Source organism: Coregonus lavaretus, assembly GCF_964263955.1.
Source record: "Coregonus lavaretus genome assembly, chromosome: 16".
In the NCBI taxonomy this organism is placed as follows: domain Eukaryota; kingdom Metazoa; phylum Chordata; class Actinopteri; order Salmoniformes; family Salmonidae; genus Coregonus; species Coregonus lavaretus.
The window spans coordinates 15007310-15022514 of NC_140003.1; the positions used below are offsets into that span (position 1 = coordinate 15007310).

Genomic DNA, 15205 nt, shown 5'->3' on the forward strand with positions numbered 1-15205 from the left:
AACAGGCAGATGATCAATCAACTCATCTGTACAATATTCCATGGAAACCAACCAAAGTGGAGAAGACTATTTGAATATTTCATGTAATAGTCTACTACTGTTTGATATCTAAATATATTTTAAAACAGGCATTTATCGTTGGGAAAAAACTCCACTTTGCATCTCTCTCTCTCTCTCTCGCTCTCTCTCTCTCTCTCACACAAAGGTGCAAAGAATAAGGGAGGGACACACCATTTCAAGATTTCATGAAGTTGCCTTACTTTTCAGATGTATTACCATCTGAACAACACCTTCCTAAACGAACAAATCTTTATGTGGACTTTATTTGAGGAAGTCTGAATTTGAAGAAAATATAAGGGTGATATGGTATTTTACTACATTAGAAAAGTGATCCTATCTTACTCTCATTATATTGATATTGCAGAATTAGCTAATCCATTCAATACCTCAATGTTACTCAACATTACCTTAGGGCTTAGGCTGTTCTGAACAAAGAGGATAGGTTCAAACCCAGCTTTTGTCATTTCAGGTTTACATGAGAAAAACATCACACAATGTAAATTCTCAAAACTCTGAGTCAAGCACATTATGCTGTTCCACACTGAATATTGTCTTATAGTATCAGGATAGAGACTCATTTTTTTGTAGTATATATTTTGAATTCATTTTTTAAAGGAAACTAAATTAAGTAGGTGTGGTCATTATTTTTCTTGTTTGTTTAATGATATTAATTACTCCATTTTGGCGATATAGGCCAGGCGGCAGGTCTACAAGTGACAGTATGCAATTTACTAAGCATTTTTCTGTTTTGAAAAATGTGATGATTGGAAATTGCACATCACTGTTGATGAAAAAGCTCATTTGAAATTAATTACCACATTTTTTGTTGGCTGGTTTTGATTATTTTGTTTTTAGGAATAAAACGTTGAATAAGTTGTGTGTTACTTTATTACTTCACTGTCAGATGAACAGGTAAAGTTGCCAAATTAACATACTACAAACAAATCCACCTGTATTTGCATTGCTGATGGCACACAATTACCTAGAAAAGCGTTATAAGGGGAACATGTGCTTGCTATTTACCCAGAAGAAACGCAGTTTGCTTTTCTATCTAGTCTCTTGTGTATACCGTAGTAATGTTGCCAGGACAACAGGGACTCAGGAACAAGGAAGAAAGACGCGCAATCTTTGGCTAGCTAGCAGCTAGCCATATTGTCTGGAGAAGATTAGTAACAACTATTTAGTTAAGTCAACAACCTGTGTTTTTTCCTAACATCATGGCGGCTGTGTTGGCTGTTCTCTGGGAGGATAGAGATGTTATCTTCGATATAACCGCACAGTAAGTTATTTAATTGCTCCACGTTACCAGCTCTGCTAGCTAGCATAAAGCTATGCAGCAGCAGATAGCTGGCTAGAATGAATCTAACGCATTTCTGTAGCTAGTTAAGTCTTTAGCTGGCTAGCTAGTTATATAGATAGGAAAACACTGACCATAGTAGCTACACCTGTTTCTTATTTACAGGCAAATGAAAACTCGACCTGGCGAAGTCTTGATAGACTGCCTAGATTCAATTGAAGATACCAAAGGAAACAACGGGATCGAGCTAACGACGTTAATGTAGCTAGCGATTGCCACAAAATCCATTACCTAAACTTACATTCACTTGGCTTAACACTTTATACACTTCTCGTCATGTGTCAAGGCAGTACACTCATACAAGGGAGATACAGTAGTAGCCAAGTACCTCAACTTCACGATGATTATTTCATCCACGGAATTGTGCGCGGACTTAGTACAGTAGTCTAGCTAGACTGAGTTTTTTTAAATGAACATCCAACTCCTTCGAGTCGCTAACCTTATGCAGTCAATACTTTAAAAATGCAAAGGCCTTGATACACTGGACATTTTGAGAGGCAATGTTGTCAGCAATGGTTGCTGCAACTATTTTACATTGAAAATCAACAAATTTTTATTATCTGGGGAATATTGATCGGCAGCTCCATCTAGGGTGCGTTCGTAAATTCACTCTGTCTTGACACATGACGAGTAGTGTATATTGTGTCAAGTCTATACTTGCTTGTTTCGTCACATGAACTGAAATTAGGCGAACTATTAGAATTTTAACATCCAGTAAATGGCGGAGAGAGATTTCTGCATAGTGCATCTTTAAGACAAAACTGTAACTCGGCCACTCAGGAACATTCACTGTCTTCTTTGTTAGCTAATAAATTCCAGTACAGATGTGGCAGTCAACAGGCAACAACAAGCTATAGGAGATGAGTGAATAAATAGGTGAATTCAGTTAAGTTAATATATGCTGCATATGAAATCTATTATTCATGTCCCATGTGCTCATTGCTCCAGTGTCTCATACGCCACTCCGTTGCCAGCAATTGCTGGGCAATATTGCCTCTTCTTCTTCTTCCTGTGAATTTCCGTCTACGCTTTTTGGCATATTGATGCCTTTCTCAGTTCGGAATGTGCATTTCACATCAGGGCTGCCAACTTTTGATAAAAGCTTGGAGTGAGATTTGCTATTTGAATTTCATTGCCCCCTGGCACAATCCCTAGACAGGGGGCTGAGGGTGGTCCACCCCCAGGAAGATTTTACTTATTTAAAGCGAATTTCCTGCCATTCTACATATTTTGACATGGCTTAGACCTATGACCTGGGTGAAAAAGGTGATGTATTCAGGATGCTTTGAACATTAAATGAACACTCAAAATGTGAAGACTTTTTGGGGAATGAAATTTAAAGTATGCTTATATTTTTTAGGTTGTGTCTTGTGTGACACTTTATTCAGACAGTAATGAAATGAGATAGGGAGACAGGCAAATGCTAGAAACAGTGGGAAGGTTGGAAGCAGGGATTGATCCCTGTTCTCAGGTATGCGACACGTGCCGGGGAGTGTTACCACTACACCAAGGCTCTGGATAGGAAATTGTAATATTAATGGTTGATGGCAGTGGGTAACCAAATCATACATTGCATCCTGCTTGTCCATAAACTGCTTTCAAGGTAAGGACACAAACATTTAATATTTTGGGTGAACTATCTCTTTAAAATAGGGCTGGAAGAAAATCCTGCTAGTTCTCCAGGAGGGTTGGCCACCCCTGATCTATGTTTCCCAAGTTCTGGGTGTTGTGCTTGTTATAACAATTGAATTTCTCAATTACCCAACCTTCAAGAAAAATCAAATGAATATCAATATTCAGGTGGTTTATGTTTACATTTTAGTCATTTAGCAGACGCTCTTATCCAGAGCGACTTACAGTTAGTGAGTGCATACATTTTTTCATACTGGCCCCCCGTGGAAAACGAACCCACAACCCTGGCGTTGCAAGCGCCATGCTCTACCAACTGAGCTACACAGGGCCTTATGTCTACTAGTTGAAGATGCTTTCCATCATCTTACTCTACACAGACAAAATATCATGCGTTTATGAGTTGTGAGTCCCCCTACCATCTCTGCCTAGCATGTGCACAATACTAAAATGTAAAAAAGTATATTTGATTCCTGGAGCATTTAATATCCAATGCTTATTTCTATGACGTATTCAAAACTGTCTGTGAATGGCTGCAAAAATACATAGCCTCATATAATTCATTTTCAAAGACACAAGTAGGCATATCCGATTTCAAATATGTGATTACACTGGCAAAATTGGGAAGAAATAGAATAATAAAATAAGTGTGGGGAATAACAGGAGTGTTCTTGCTGGCAAGCACAGTAATTACCCTATATTTTAGCCCATTGTTAAGAATGAGAAATGTTCCACAGATCAGACTAAATAAAGTAAATAGCTAGTAAAATCTCCTGAAGACTACATTACATAAATCTGCCCCTGCACTCTACCCAAATTATATATATTTATTGTCACTCCTCTAGAATCAAATTTACACTTTTGGGTTCACAATCTGTTTGACAAAATTATTTTCATAGTTACAAATTAGGTCACCCTACCAAACTTCCCTGCTAAAACATACTGTAGTGTAGGTATGTCTGTCTTCTGCCTTTTACTTGTCACAGCCTAAATGCCAATCACCAAACGAGGGGCAAGTGTGGATTAAATTGACTTTAGTACATGCCGTCAAAAGGCTGCATTCTGCAATAGGGACAGGAGGAACATCAACCTAATTTTGTTGACAACATTGTACATAACACAGCTCTACCATGCTGCTCTTTTTACAGTTTTAGAAACTCAGCGGAGAACGTTCTCTCTCCATTCAGCTCCACTCTAATCTTGATGGGCGTTTCTTTAAAACATGCATCCAATCCCTTTTAACCTTTACATAACTAGACCAATCATATGCTTCAATGTGCTGCGGTTCACAGTGCAAGATAGGACAATGATAGAGGTTCCACTCGTGACATTAAATTGCAGGCGCAAATGCTCTGATTTCAAAACGATTTGGAGCACAGTTGAATAGTTAACACGCTGACTATATAATGGACTAATTAGAAAAATAAAAGCAATACTTTTCAATGCGTGAGATATGAGGTGTGCCGTGAGAAGAGGGTCAAATGCCTGTGTCTCACGGCCAATGCGTGAGAGTTGGCAGCTCTGCCCCATTGTGACAAAACTAAAGTGAAAAGGGAACAGGAAAATGTTAAATTGCACCACCCATAACCCTGCAACTATAAAACCAAAACACCCCCCTTATCCCACTACTTTGCCTTAACCGTTCCTACTCCTGGCCACCGGCCTGGGAGGACGGGACTCCTTCCTTCAACACCTCCTGTAACTCTTCTGCAGTAAGTAAAATCTTTCACTCCCAATAACTTTTCTGCTGCTGCAACTACTACTTTTAGCTTCTGTGACTTCCTTTCCATCTTTGCTGTACAGTTAATTACCATAGCAATGAACGCCAAGAAACCAACTTTGTAAAAAATTAACTGTTTGGGTCACTCAGTCCTGGCCTACTACTTACTGGTCTCCTCTCCTGATCCCTCACCTTTGGCCCATCATCTTCTTTTCCTCACTGCCTCAGCATATGACACTTTCTGCACTGCTCGAACCCTGGCAACCTCAACTTGTCTCACTCGCACAGGACATTTCTGATCCCCAGCAACATGGGCTCCCCCACAATTGAAACACTACTTTTTCCTCCGAAACGACATACTCCTTTGTCTCATGCCCTCCTGCACACCTCGGCATCTTCATCCTACACACTGCTGCTACATCACCATAACCTTGGCACCTGAAACATCCTAGCGGATTTGGAACCAACGCTGTCACAGAATAACTCATATCGTAGCATGACTTTATCAGGCAAACTCTCAATATCAAAAGGATAGACTGGGTCTCCTTAGTCTTGCGCTCACCACCAGGTCTGCGTCTCACCAAATGGCGTGCATCATAGACATCAGGGATCCTCAACTTCAGTTGATCCATCTTCACACTTAAAGCCACCCCCAAAATCACTCCTTTCAGTGGTACCTTCCGGAGACACTTGAAACCCTACCTCTTTAAGGAATACCTGGAATAGTATAACAGTAATCCTACTACCTCCCCCACCCCCCCATAAAAAATTAAAAATAAAGGGTGGTTGTCCCACTGGCTATCCTAAGTTGAATGCACCAATTTGTAAGTCGCTCTGGATAAGAGCGTCTGCTAAATGACTTGAATGTAAAATGTAAATGCTCCACCCAGCCCGATACCACAAATGGGTCGGCCAAAAGACATGACTCCACTTTCTCCACAAACTTCATCACTATTGTGCACCGTAGTTTAACAACACTGTGGGTAGTACTAAAAACAATGATGTTATATCTGAATTCCTACATCTTTATGCACCTACAGTGAGGGAAAAAAGTATTTGATCCCCTGCTGATTTTGTACGTTTTCCCACTGACAAAGACATGATCAGTCTATAATTTTAATGGTAGGTTTATTTGAACAGTGAGAGACAGAATAACAAAAAAAAATCCAGAAAAAAACGCATGTCAAAAATGTTATAAATTGATTTGCATTTTAATGAGGGAAATAAGTATTTGACCCCTCTGCAAAACATGACTTAGTACTTGGTGGCAAAACCCTTGTTGGCAATCACAGAGGTCAGATGTTTCTTGTAGTTGGCCACCAGGTTTGCACACATCTCAGGAGGGATTTTGTCCCACTCCTCTTTGCAGATCTTCTCCAAGTCATTAAGGTTTCGAGGCTGACGTTTGGCAACTCGAACCTTCAGCTCCCTCCACAGATTTTCTATGGGATTAAGGTCTGGAGACTGGCTAGGCCACTCCAGGACCTTAATGTGCTTCTTCTTGAGCCACTCCTTTGTTGCCTTGGCCGTGTGTTTTGGATCATTGTCATGCTGGAATACCCATCCATGACCCAATTTCAATGCCCTGGCTGAGGGAAGGAGGTCTCACCCAAGATTTGACGGTACATGGCCCTGTCCATCGTCCCTTTGATGCGGTGAAGTTGTCCTGTCCCCTTAGCAGAAAAACACCCCCAAAGCATAATGTTTCCACCTCCGTGTTTGACGGTGGAGATGGTGTTCTTGGGGTCATAGGCAGCATTCCTCCTCCTCCAAACATGGCGAGTTGAGTTGATGCCAAAGAGCTCCATTTTGGTCTCATCTGACCACAACACTTTCACCCAGTTCTCCTCTGAATCATTCAGATGTTCATTGGCAAACTTCAGACGGGCCTGTACAGTGGGGAAAAAAAGTATTTAGTCAGCCAACAATTGTGCAAGTTCTCCCACTTAAAAAGATGAGAGAGGCCTGTAATTTTCATCATAGGTACACGTCAACTATGACAGACAAATTGAGAATTTTTTTTCTCCAGAAAATCACATTGTAGGATTTTAATGAATTTATTTGCAAATTATGGTGGAAAATAAGTATTTGGTCACCTACAAACAAGCAAGATTTCTGTCTCTCACAGACCTGTAACTTCTTCTTTAAGAGGCTCTGTCCTCCACTCGTTACCTGTATTAATGGCACCTGTTTGAACTTGTTATCAGTATAAAAGACACCTGTCCACAACCTCAAACAGTCACACGCCAAACTCCACTATGGCCAAGACCAAAGAGCTGTCAAAGGACACCAGAAACAAAATTGTAGACCTGCACCAGGCTGGGAAGACTGAATCTGCAATAGGTAAGCAGCTTGGTTTGAAGAAATCAACTGTGGGAGCAATTATTAGGAAATGGAAGACATACAAGACCACTGATAATCTCCCTCGATCTGGGGCTCCACGCAAGATCTCACCCCGTGGGGTCAAAATGATCACAAGAACGGTGAGCAAAAATCCCAGAGCCACACGTGGGGACCAAGTGAATGACCTGCAGAGAGCTGGGACCAAAGTAACAAAGCCTACCATCAGTAACACACTACGCCACCAGGGACTCAAATCCTACAGTGCCAGACATGTCCCCCTGCTTAAGCCAGTACATGTCCAGGCCCGTCTGAAGTTTGCTAGAGTGCATTTGGATGATCCAGAAGAGGATTGGGAGAATGTCATATGGTCAGATGAAACCAAAATAGAACTTTTTGGTAAAAACTCAACTCGTCGTGTTTGGAGGACAAAGAATGCTGAGTTGCATCCAAAGAACACCATACCTACTGTGAAGCATGGGGGTGGAAACATCATGCTTTGGGGCTGTTTTTCTGCAAAGGGACCAGGACGACTGATCCGTGTAAAGGAAAGAATGAATGGGGCCATGTATCGTGAGATTTTGAATGAAAACCTCCTTCCATCAGCAAGGGCATTGAAGATGAAACGTGGCTGGGTCTTTCAGCATGACAATGATCCCAAACACACCGCCCGGGCAACGAAGGAGTGGCTTCGTAAGAAGCATTTCAAGGTCCTGGAGTGGCCTAGCCAGTCTCCAGATCTCAACCCCATAGAAAATCTTTGGAGGGAGTTGAAAGTCCGTGTTGCCCAGCGACAGCCCCAAAACATCACTGCTCTAGAGGAGATCTGCATGGAGGAATGGGCCAAAATACCAGCAACAGTGTGTGAAAACCTTGTGAAGACTTACAGAAAACGTTTGACCTGTGTCATTGCCAACAAAGGGTATATAACAAAGTATTGAGAAACTTTTTATTGACCAAATACTTATTTTCCACCATAATTTGCAAATAAATTCATTAAAAATCCTACATTTTGTCTGTCATAGTTGACGTGTACCTATGATGAAAATTACAGGCCTCTCTCATCTTTTTAAGTGGGAGAACTTGCACAATTGGTGGCTGACTAAATACTTTTTTCCCCCACTGTCTATGTGCTTTCTTGAGCAGGGGGACCTTGCGGGCGCTGCAGGATTTCAGTCCTTCACGGCGTAGTGTGTTACCAATTGTTTTCTTGGTGACTATGGTCCCAGCTGCCTTGAGATCATTGAAAAGATCCTCCAGTGTAGTTCTGGGCTGATTCCTCACCGTTCTCATGATCATTGCAACTCCACGAGGTGAGATCTTGCATGGAGCCCCAGGCCGAGGGAGATTGACAGTTCTTTTGTGTTTCTTCCATTTGCGAATAATCGCACCAACTGTTGTCACCTTCTCACCAAGCTGCTTGCCGATGGTCTTGTAGCCCATTCCAGCCTTGTGTAGGTCTACAATCTTGTCCCTGACATCCTTGGAGAGCTCTTTGGTCTTGGCCATGGTGGAGAGTTTAGAATCTGATTGATTGATTGCTTCTGTGGACAGGTGTCTTTTATACAGGTAACAAGCTGACATTAGGAGCACTCCCTTTAAGAGTGTGCTCCTACTCTCAGCTCGTTACCTGTATAAAAGACACCTGGGAGCCAGAAATCTTTCTGATTGAGAGGGGGTCAAATACTTATTTCCCTCATTAAAATGCAAATCAATTCATAACATTTTTGACATGCGTTTGTCTGGATTTTTTTGTTGTTATTCTGTCTCTCACTGTTCAAATAAACCTACCATTAAAATGATAGACTGATCATTTCTTTGTCAGTGGGCAAACTTACAAAATCAGCAGGGGATCAAATACTTTTTTCCCTCACTGTATGCCATTGAATCTCAACAAGGAAACAGTTGTATTTTATTAAAAAGTATGGCTTTCAGCAAACAAAGAAAGGCACACTACAACAGAGGACAAACATAGGTACACGGTAATGGTTTAAGAATTTACATTTTTAAGTATCGACTGCATAGAGAGTAGTCTGCGCTCAACTCAATGGATAAATCATTGTTGAGTGGAGGTACTTGTCTAGGGCTACACCAGAGCCATACACTCTTTCTATGCCATTGGGTTTGGCCTTTTCCTTCTCCTCTCAAGAAGCCCTAGCTGAGAATTCTCAACTCCACGATACTCAATGGAGTTGGGTGGCGATGAGTTTTGGGGGAGTGTACCTCCGACTACACTACATCGAGTTGGTATCAGTCGATCCTAGGCCTGAGGTAAGAAAACTATGGATTGCAGCAGCCAAAGAAAAGAACGCCATTACAGAGGACAAACATATGTACAAGGAACGCATTAAATAACTTTTAAAGGATCAACTGATAGACACCGCCAAAACTCATCCCCCCTCTCAACTCCATTGAGTATCGTGGAGTTGAGAATTCTCAGCCACCCAAACCCCAATACGAACAAGTGAACACTAGCAACAAAGGCCTGAGAGATCACAGGGACTATCCAGCTACATTCCCACAAGAAAAAAATACTATAGGATACTATGGTATAAATACTATACTATTCACTGTAGTGTTTTTGTGGACTTAACTGTAAATACTACAGCAAATACTACAGTAAACTATAGTATGAATACTGTAGTAAAATAACTAGTATATACTATAGTAATTAATGTAGTGTTTTTGCGGACTGTAGTATACTGTAGTATTTACTGTAATGTTTTTGCGGACATTACGGTAGTATTTAGTGTTTTTGTTTTATTATCTTTGACATAGTAGTGGAGGCTTTATTATCTTTGACATAGTAGTGGAGGCTTTCTCCTTGAGGAAACCTATTGGAGAAATACTAAAAGAGCAAATGTTCCATAACCTGTAGGTAGGACTGGGGTCTGATCAGATAGTTCAGAGCTTCTGCTCTTTTCTATACCTTGTAGGGAACACAATACACAGTCTATGCTTGGCATGTAGGTTTCTCACTTATGTGTGGCACAAATTGGGATATGGGGGAGGGGTATATGCTAATAAAATACTGTAGTATTTACTATATTATACTACAAAATTATATAATAAGTACCACACATGATTGAGGGATACTACAGTGTATAGTATAGTATAGTATTATACAGTAAACTACAGACTTCTATAGTAAGTACTGTAGTATTTTTCTATGTGGGTTGACATCAATGTATTAATTGAGGGCGCAGAGTAAAGAGCCAGACTAGGTGGGACTTGAACCAGCGAACGTGTGGTTATGTGCACTAATATACAGTACTTACTCCTTACTTTCAGGGAGGCTCCTGGTAACAAACCTGAGGATCATCTGGCATTATTTGGCTCTGCCAAGAGTCAATTTGTATGAGTACACCTAGACCTAGCTAGCTACATATATCTATTTATCTTTCCTTGACATGGCTAGAGAAGCATCCACTCTGCAAAGGGACAACATTATTATTCTCATCTCAATGAATACGGCCCTCTTTTGGATTATGATGGTACCACAGTGGGCCACAAAGATAATCATTAGTAATAGCGAGTATCGTTTCCCCAAAATTGTTTAAATCAAACAACACTGAGTGACATTGATGTTCTTTATGTTTCATAGCAGTTGGATACAATTCTATCATTAACATCACAACAAGGACAGCTAACTCTGTACGTACAGTTGAAGTCGGAAGTTTACATACACTGAGGTTGGAGTCATTAAAACTTGTTTTTCAACCACTCCACAAATGTCTTGTTAACAAACTATAGTTTTGGCAAGTCGGTTAGGACATCTACTTTGTGCATGACACAAGTCATTTTTTCAACAATTGTTTACAGACAGATTATTTCACTTATAATTCACTGTATCACAATTCCAGTGGGTCAGAAGTTTACATACAGCTTGGAAAATTCCAGGAAATTATGTCATGGCTTTTACAAGCTACTGATAGGTTAGTTGACATAATTTGAGTCAATTGGAGGTGTACCTATAGATATATTTCAAGGCCTACCTTCAAACTCAGTGCCTCTTTGCTTGACATCATGGGAAAATCAAAAGAAATCAGCCAAGACCTCAGAAAAAAAATGGTAGACCTCCAGAAGTCTGGTTCATCCTTGGGAGCAATTTCCAAACGCCTGAAGGTACAACGTTCATCTGTACAAACAATAGTACGCAAGTATAAACACCATGGGACCACGCAGCTGTCATACCGCTCAGGAAGGAGACACGTTCTGTCTCCTAGAGATGAATGTACTTTGGTGCGAAAAGTGCAAATCAATCCCAGAACAACAGCAAAGGACCTTGTGAAGATGCTGGAGGAAACAGGTACAAAAGTATCTATATCCACAGTAAAAAGTCCTATATCGACATAACCTGAAAGGCCGCTCAGCAAGGAAGAAGCCACTGCTCCAAAACCGCCATAAAAAAGCCAGACTACGGTTTGCAACTTCACATGGGGACAAAGATCGTACTTTTTGGAGAAATGTCCTCTGGTCTGATGAAACAAAAATAGAACTGTTTGGCCATAATGACCATCGTTATGTTTGGAGGAAAAAGGGGGGCGCTTGCAAGCCGAAGAACACCATCCCAACCGTGAAGCACGGGGGTGGCAGCATCATGCTGTGGGGGTGCTTTGCTGCAGGAGGGACTGGTGCACTTCACAAAATAGATGGCATCATGAGGAAGGAAAATTATGTGGCTATATTGAAGCAACATCTCAAGACATCAGTCAGGAAGTTAAAGCTTGGTCGCAAATGGGTCTTCCAAATGGACAATGACCCCAAGCATACTTCCAAAGTTGTGACAAAATGGCTTAAGGACAACAAAGTCAAGGTATTGGAGTGGCCATCACAAAGCCCTGACCTCAATCCTATAGAAAATATGTGGGCAGAACTGGAAAAGTGTGTGCGAGCAAGGAGGCCTACAAACCTGACTCAGTTACACCAGCTCTGTCAGGAGGAATGGGCCAAAATTCACCCAACTTAATGTGGGAAGCTTGTGGAAGGCTACCCGAAACGTTTGACCCAAGTTAAACAATTTGAAGGCAATGCTACCAAATACTAATTGGGTGTATGTAAACTTCTGACCCACTGGGAATGTGATGAAAGAAATAAAAGCTGAAATAAATTATTCTCTCTACTATTATTCTGACATTTCACATTCTTAAAATAAAGTGGTGATCCTAACTGACCTACGACAGATAATTTTTACTAGGATTAAATGTCAGGAATTGTGAAAAACTGAGTTTAAATGTATTTGGCTAAGGTGTATGTTAACTCCGACTTCAACTGTATGTAGGTCTGTCTGTCTATCAATTTACTTTATGGGTAGACATGCCTAGATGTCACCACCACTACTACTTCTTTTTCAGAAATTGAGGCCAGACTGAAGCACTGTATATCTCGACAAAGTCTAACAATACAACATTTGAGTCGATTTTCACCAATGTGGTTCCGGGGAGTCAAAGACTATTTACATCTGTCATTGCTGTTCACAGGTATTTATACCTAGAAAACAAGAAATTACACTTGTGGAAGTTGACATTTTCCCAGGGGGTCAAAATCAAAAGTAACAGTCAGTATCTGGTGTGGCCACTAGCTGCATTAAGTACTGCAGTGCATCTCCTCCTCATGGACTGCACCAGATTTGCCAGTACTTGCTGTGAGATGTTACCCCACTCTTCCACCAAGGCACCTGCAAGTTCCCGGACATTTCTGGGGGGAGTGGCCCTAGCCCTCACCCTCCGATCCAACAGGTCCCAGACGTGCTCAATGGGATTGAGATCCGGGCTCTTCGCTGGCAGAACACTGACATTCCGGTCTTGCAGGAAATCACGCACAGAATGAGCAGTATGGCTGGTGACATTGTCATGCTGGAGGGTCATGTCAGGATGAGCCTGCAGGAAGGGTACCACATGAGGGAGGACATGAGGGAGGATGATGTCTTCCCTGTAACACACAGCGTTGAGATTGCCTGCAATGACAACAAGCTCAGTCCGATGATGCTGTGACACACCGCCCCAGACCAAGACGGACCCTCCACCTCCAAATCGATCCCGTTCCAGAGTACAGGCCTCGGTGTAACGCTCATTCCTTTGACGATAAATGCGAATCCGACAATCACCCCTGGTGAGACAAAACCGCGACTCATCAGTGAAGAGCACTTTTTGCCAGTCCTGTCTGGTCAAGCGACGGTGGGTTTGTGCCCATAGGCGACGTTGTTGCCGGTGATGTCTGGTGAGGACCTGCCTTACAACAGGCCTACAAGCCCTCAGTCCAGCCTCTCTCAGCCTATTGTGGACAGTCTGAGCACTGATGGAGGGATTGTGCATTCCTGGTGTAACTCGGGCAGGTGTGATGTTCGGATGTACCGATCCTGTGCAGGTGTTGTTACACGTGGTCTGCCACTGCGAGGACGATCAGCTGTCCGTCCTGTCTCCCTATAGCGCGGTCTTAGGCGTCTCACAGTATGGACATTGCAATTTATTGCCCAGGCCACATCTGCAGTCCTCATGCCTCCTTGCAGCATGCCTAAGGCACGTTCACGCAGATGAGCAGGGACCCTGGGCATCTTTCTTTTGGTGTTTTTCAGAGTCAGTAGAAAGGCCTCTTTAGTGTCCTAAGTTTTCATAACTGTGACCTTAATTGCCTACCGTCTGTAAGCTGTAAGTGTCTTAACGACCGTTCCACATGTGCATGTTCATTAATTGTTTATGGTTCATTGAACAAGCATGGGAAACAGTGTTTAAACCCTTTACAATGAAGATCTGTGAAGCTATTTGGATTTTTACGAATTATCTTTGAAAGACAGGGTCCTGAAAAAGGGACGTTTCTTTTTTTGCTGAGTTTAGTTTAATAGGATATATAGTATATTTTTGTAGTATCAGCTTTAAAAGACGACAGAAAATACAGAGAAAATAACTTGGCTTTTGCATGCCATTGACTGTTGTGGCATACTCCTGACTACATATTTCTTTCCTTGTTTGTAGACTGGAGGATATGTGCTTGGATTTAAGATCGACCCAATGGATAAGCTTCAAGATGCAGTTAAAGAGATCAACTCACTGTGCAAAGTGTACTCTGCCAACCCCATCTTTGGAGTGGACTATGAGATGGAGGAAAAGAAAAGCCTATATTATACTGTACCACACATTAAATATCACAATAAAAACTGTTCAATGCATTATCGCTTTGCCATGTTTTAAAAAGACAATGAATTAGGAATTGGTGTGGCGTGATTCTCCTTAAACTCTCCTCACCCAACAATGATTCCAGCCTCAGCCAATGGAGGAGCTGACGGTGGACCAGCCCCCTGATAATGTGGAAATTGAGCCCGATGAGCAGACTGATGCTTTCACTGTGAGTGTACTTAGACTGTCATCCCTCCTCTGGGAATCCATTTGTTTTCACACTCTGAAAATAGCAGGTTGCTAAGTCATGTTACACAACATACCGCAAACATGGCTTTATGTTGCCTAGTGCCTATCATGTTTATACAGACTGAGGTGTACTTTGTCAAATGGTTTGAACACATAACCTCCTATTAATGGCATTGTCATAACTGATTTCTATTGTTTGCTTCTAAGGCTTACTTTGCTGATGGCAATAAGCAACGATACCGGGAACCTGTGTTTTCCGAGGAGCTGGGAATTGCAGTTGAGAAGTTGGAGGGGTTCACACTTCAAGGACTGTGGGAAGTTATGGGCGGAAGCATGAATGTTGATAGGGTAGTTGTGAACATAGTTCCTCAAATCCACCCTTTCAAATGACACAATTGATACACTACAGTTGTTTATAACCATTTGTAAATCTACAAAATATTTGTCTATTTATTTATAGGTCTGATGTGTATATAGTAGCACAGCTGGTAAGGCACGGCGCTTGTAACGCCAGGGTAGTGGGTTCGATCCCCGGGACCACCCATACACAAAAATGTATGCACGCATGACTAAGTCGCTTTGGATAAAAGCGTCTGCTAAATGGCATATTAATATTAATGTATGGGCGACATAAGAAAAATTGTGCGCTAACAGTGCATTATAAATTAAAACAATTCTACATAAGCGTAGTGTTTGTGTACATGTTTATTTGTTCAATTGAACAGAAAATGTAAAAGA

At 41.5% G+C, this 15205-nt stretch overlaps 1 protein-coding gene across 1 annotated transcript; it reads left to right on the top strand.

The window, feature by feature from the left end:
* Positions 1 to 9308: 9308 nt before the first annotated feature.
* LOC311143409 (BBSome complex member BBS5-like) lies at positions 9309 to 14857 on the top strand (the record flags this gene model as incomplete). The annotated part of the gene is made up of 4 exons (XM_084179235.1): positions 9309 to 9377; positions 14078 to 14212; positions 14364 to 14447; positions 14675 to 14857. 4 exons carry the CDS (start codon positions 9309 to 9311, stop codon positions 14855 to 14857), a joined length of 471 nt encoding a protein of 156 aa, XP_084035361.1.
* Positions 14858 to 15205: the final 348 nt, after the last annotated feature.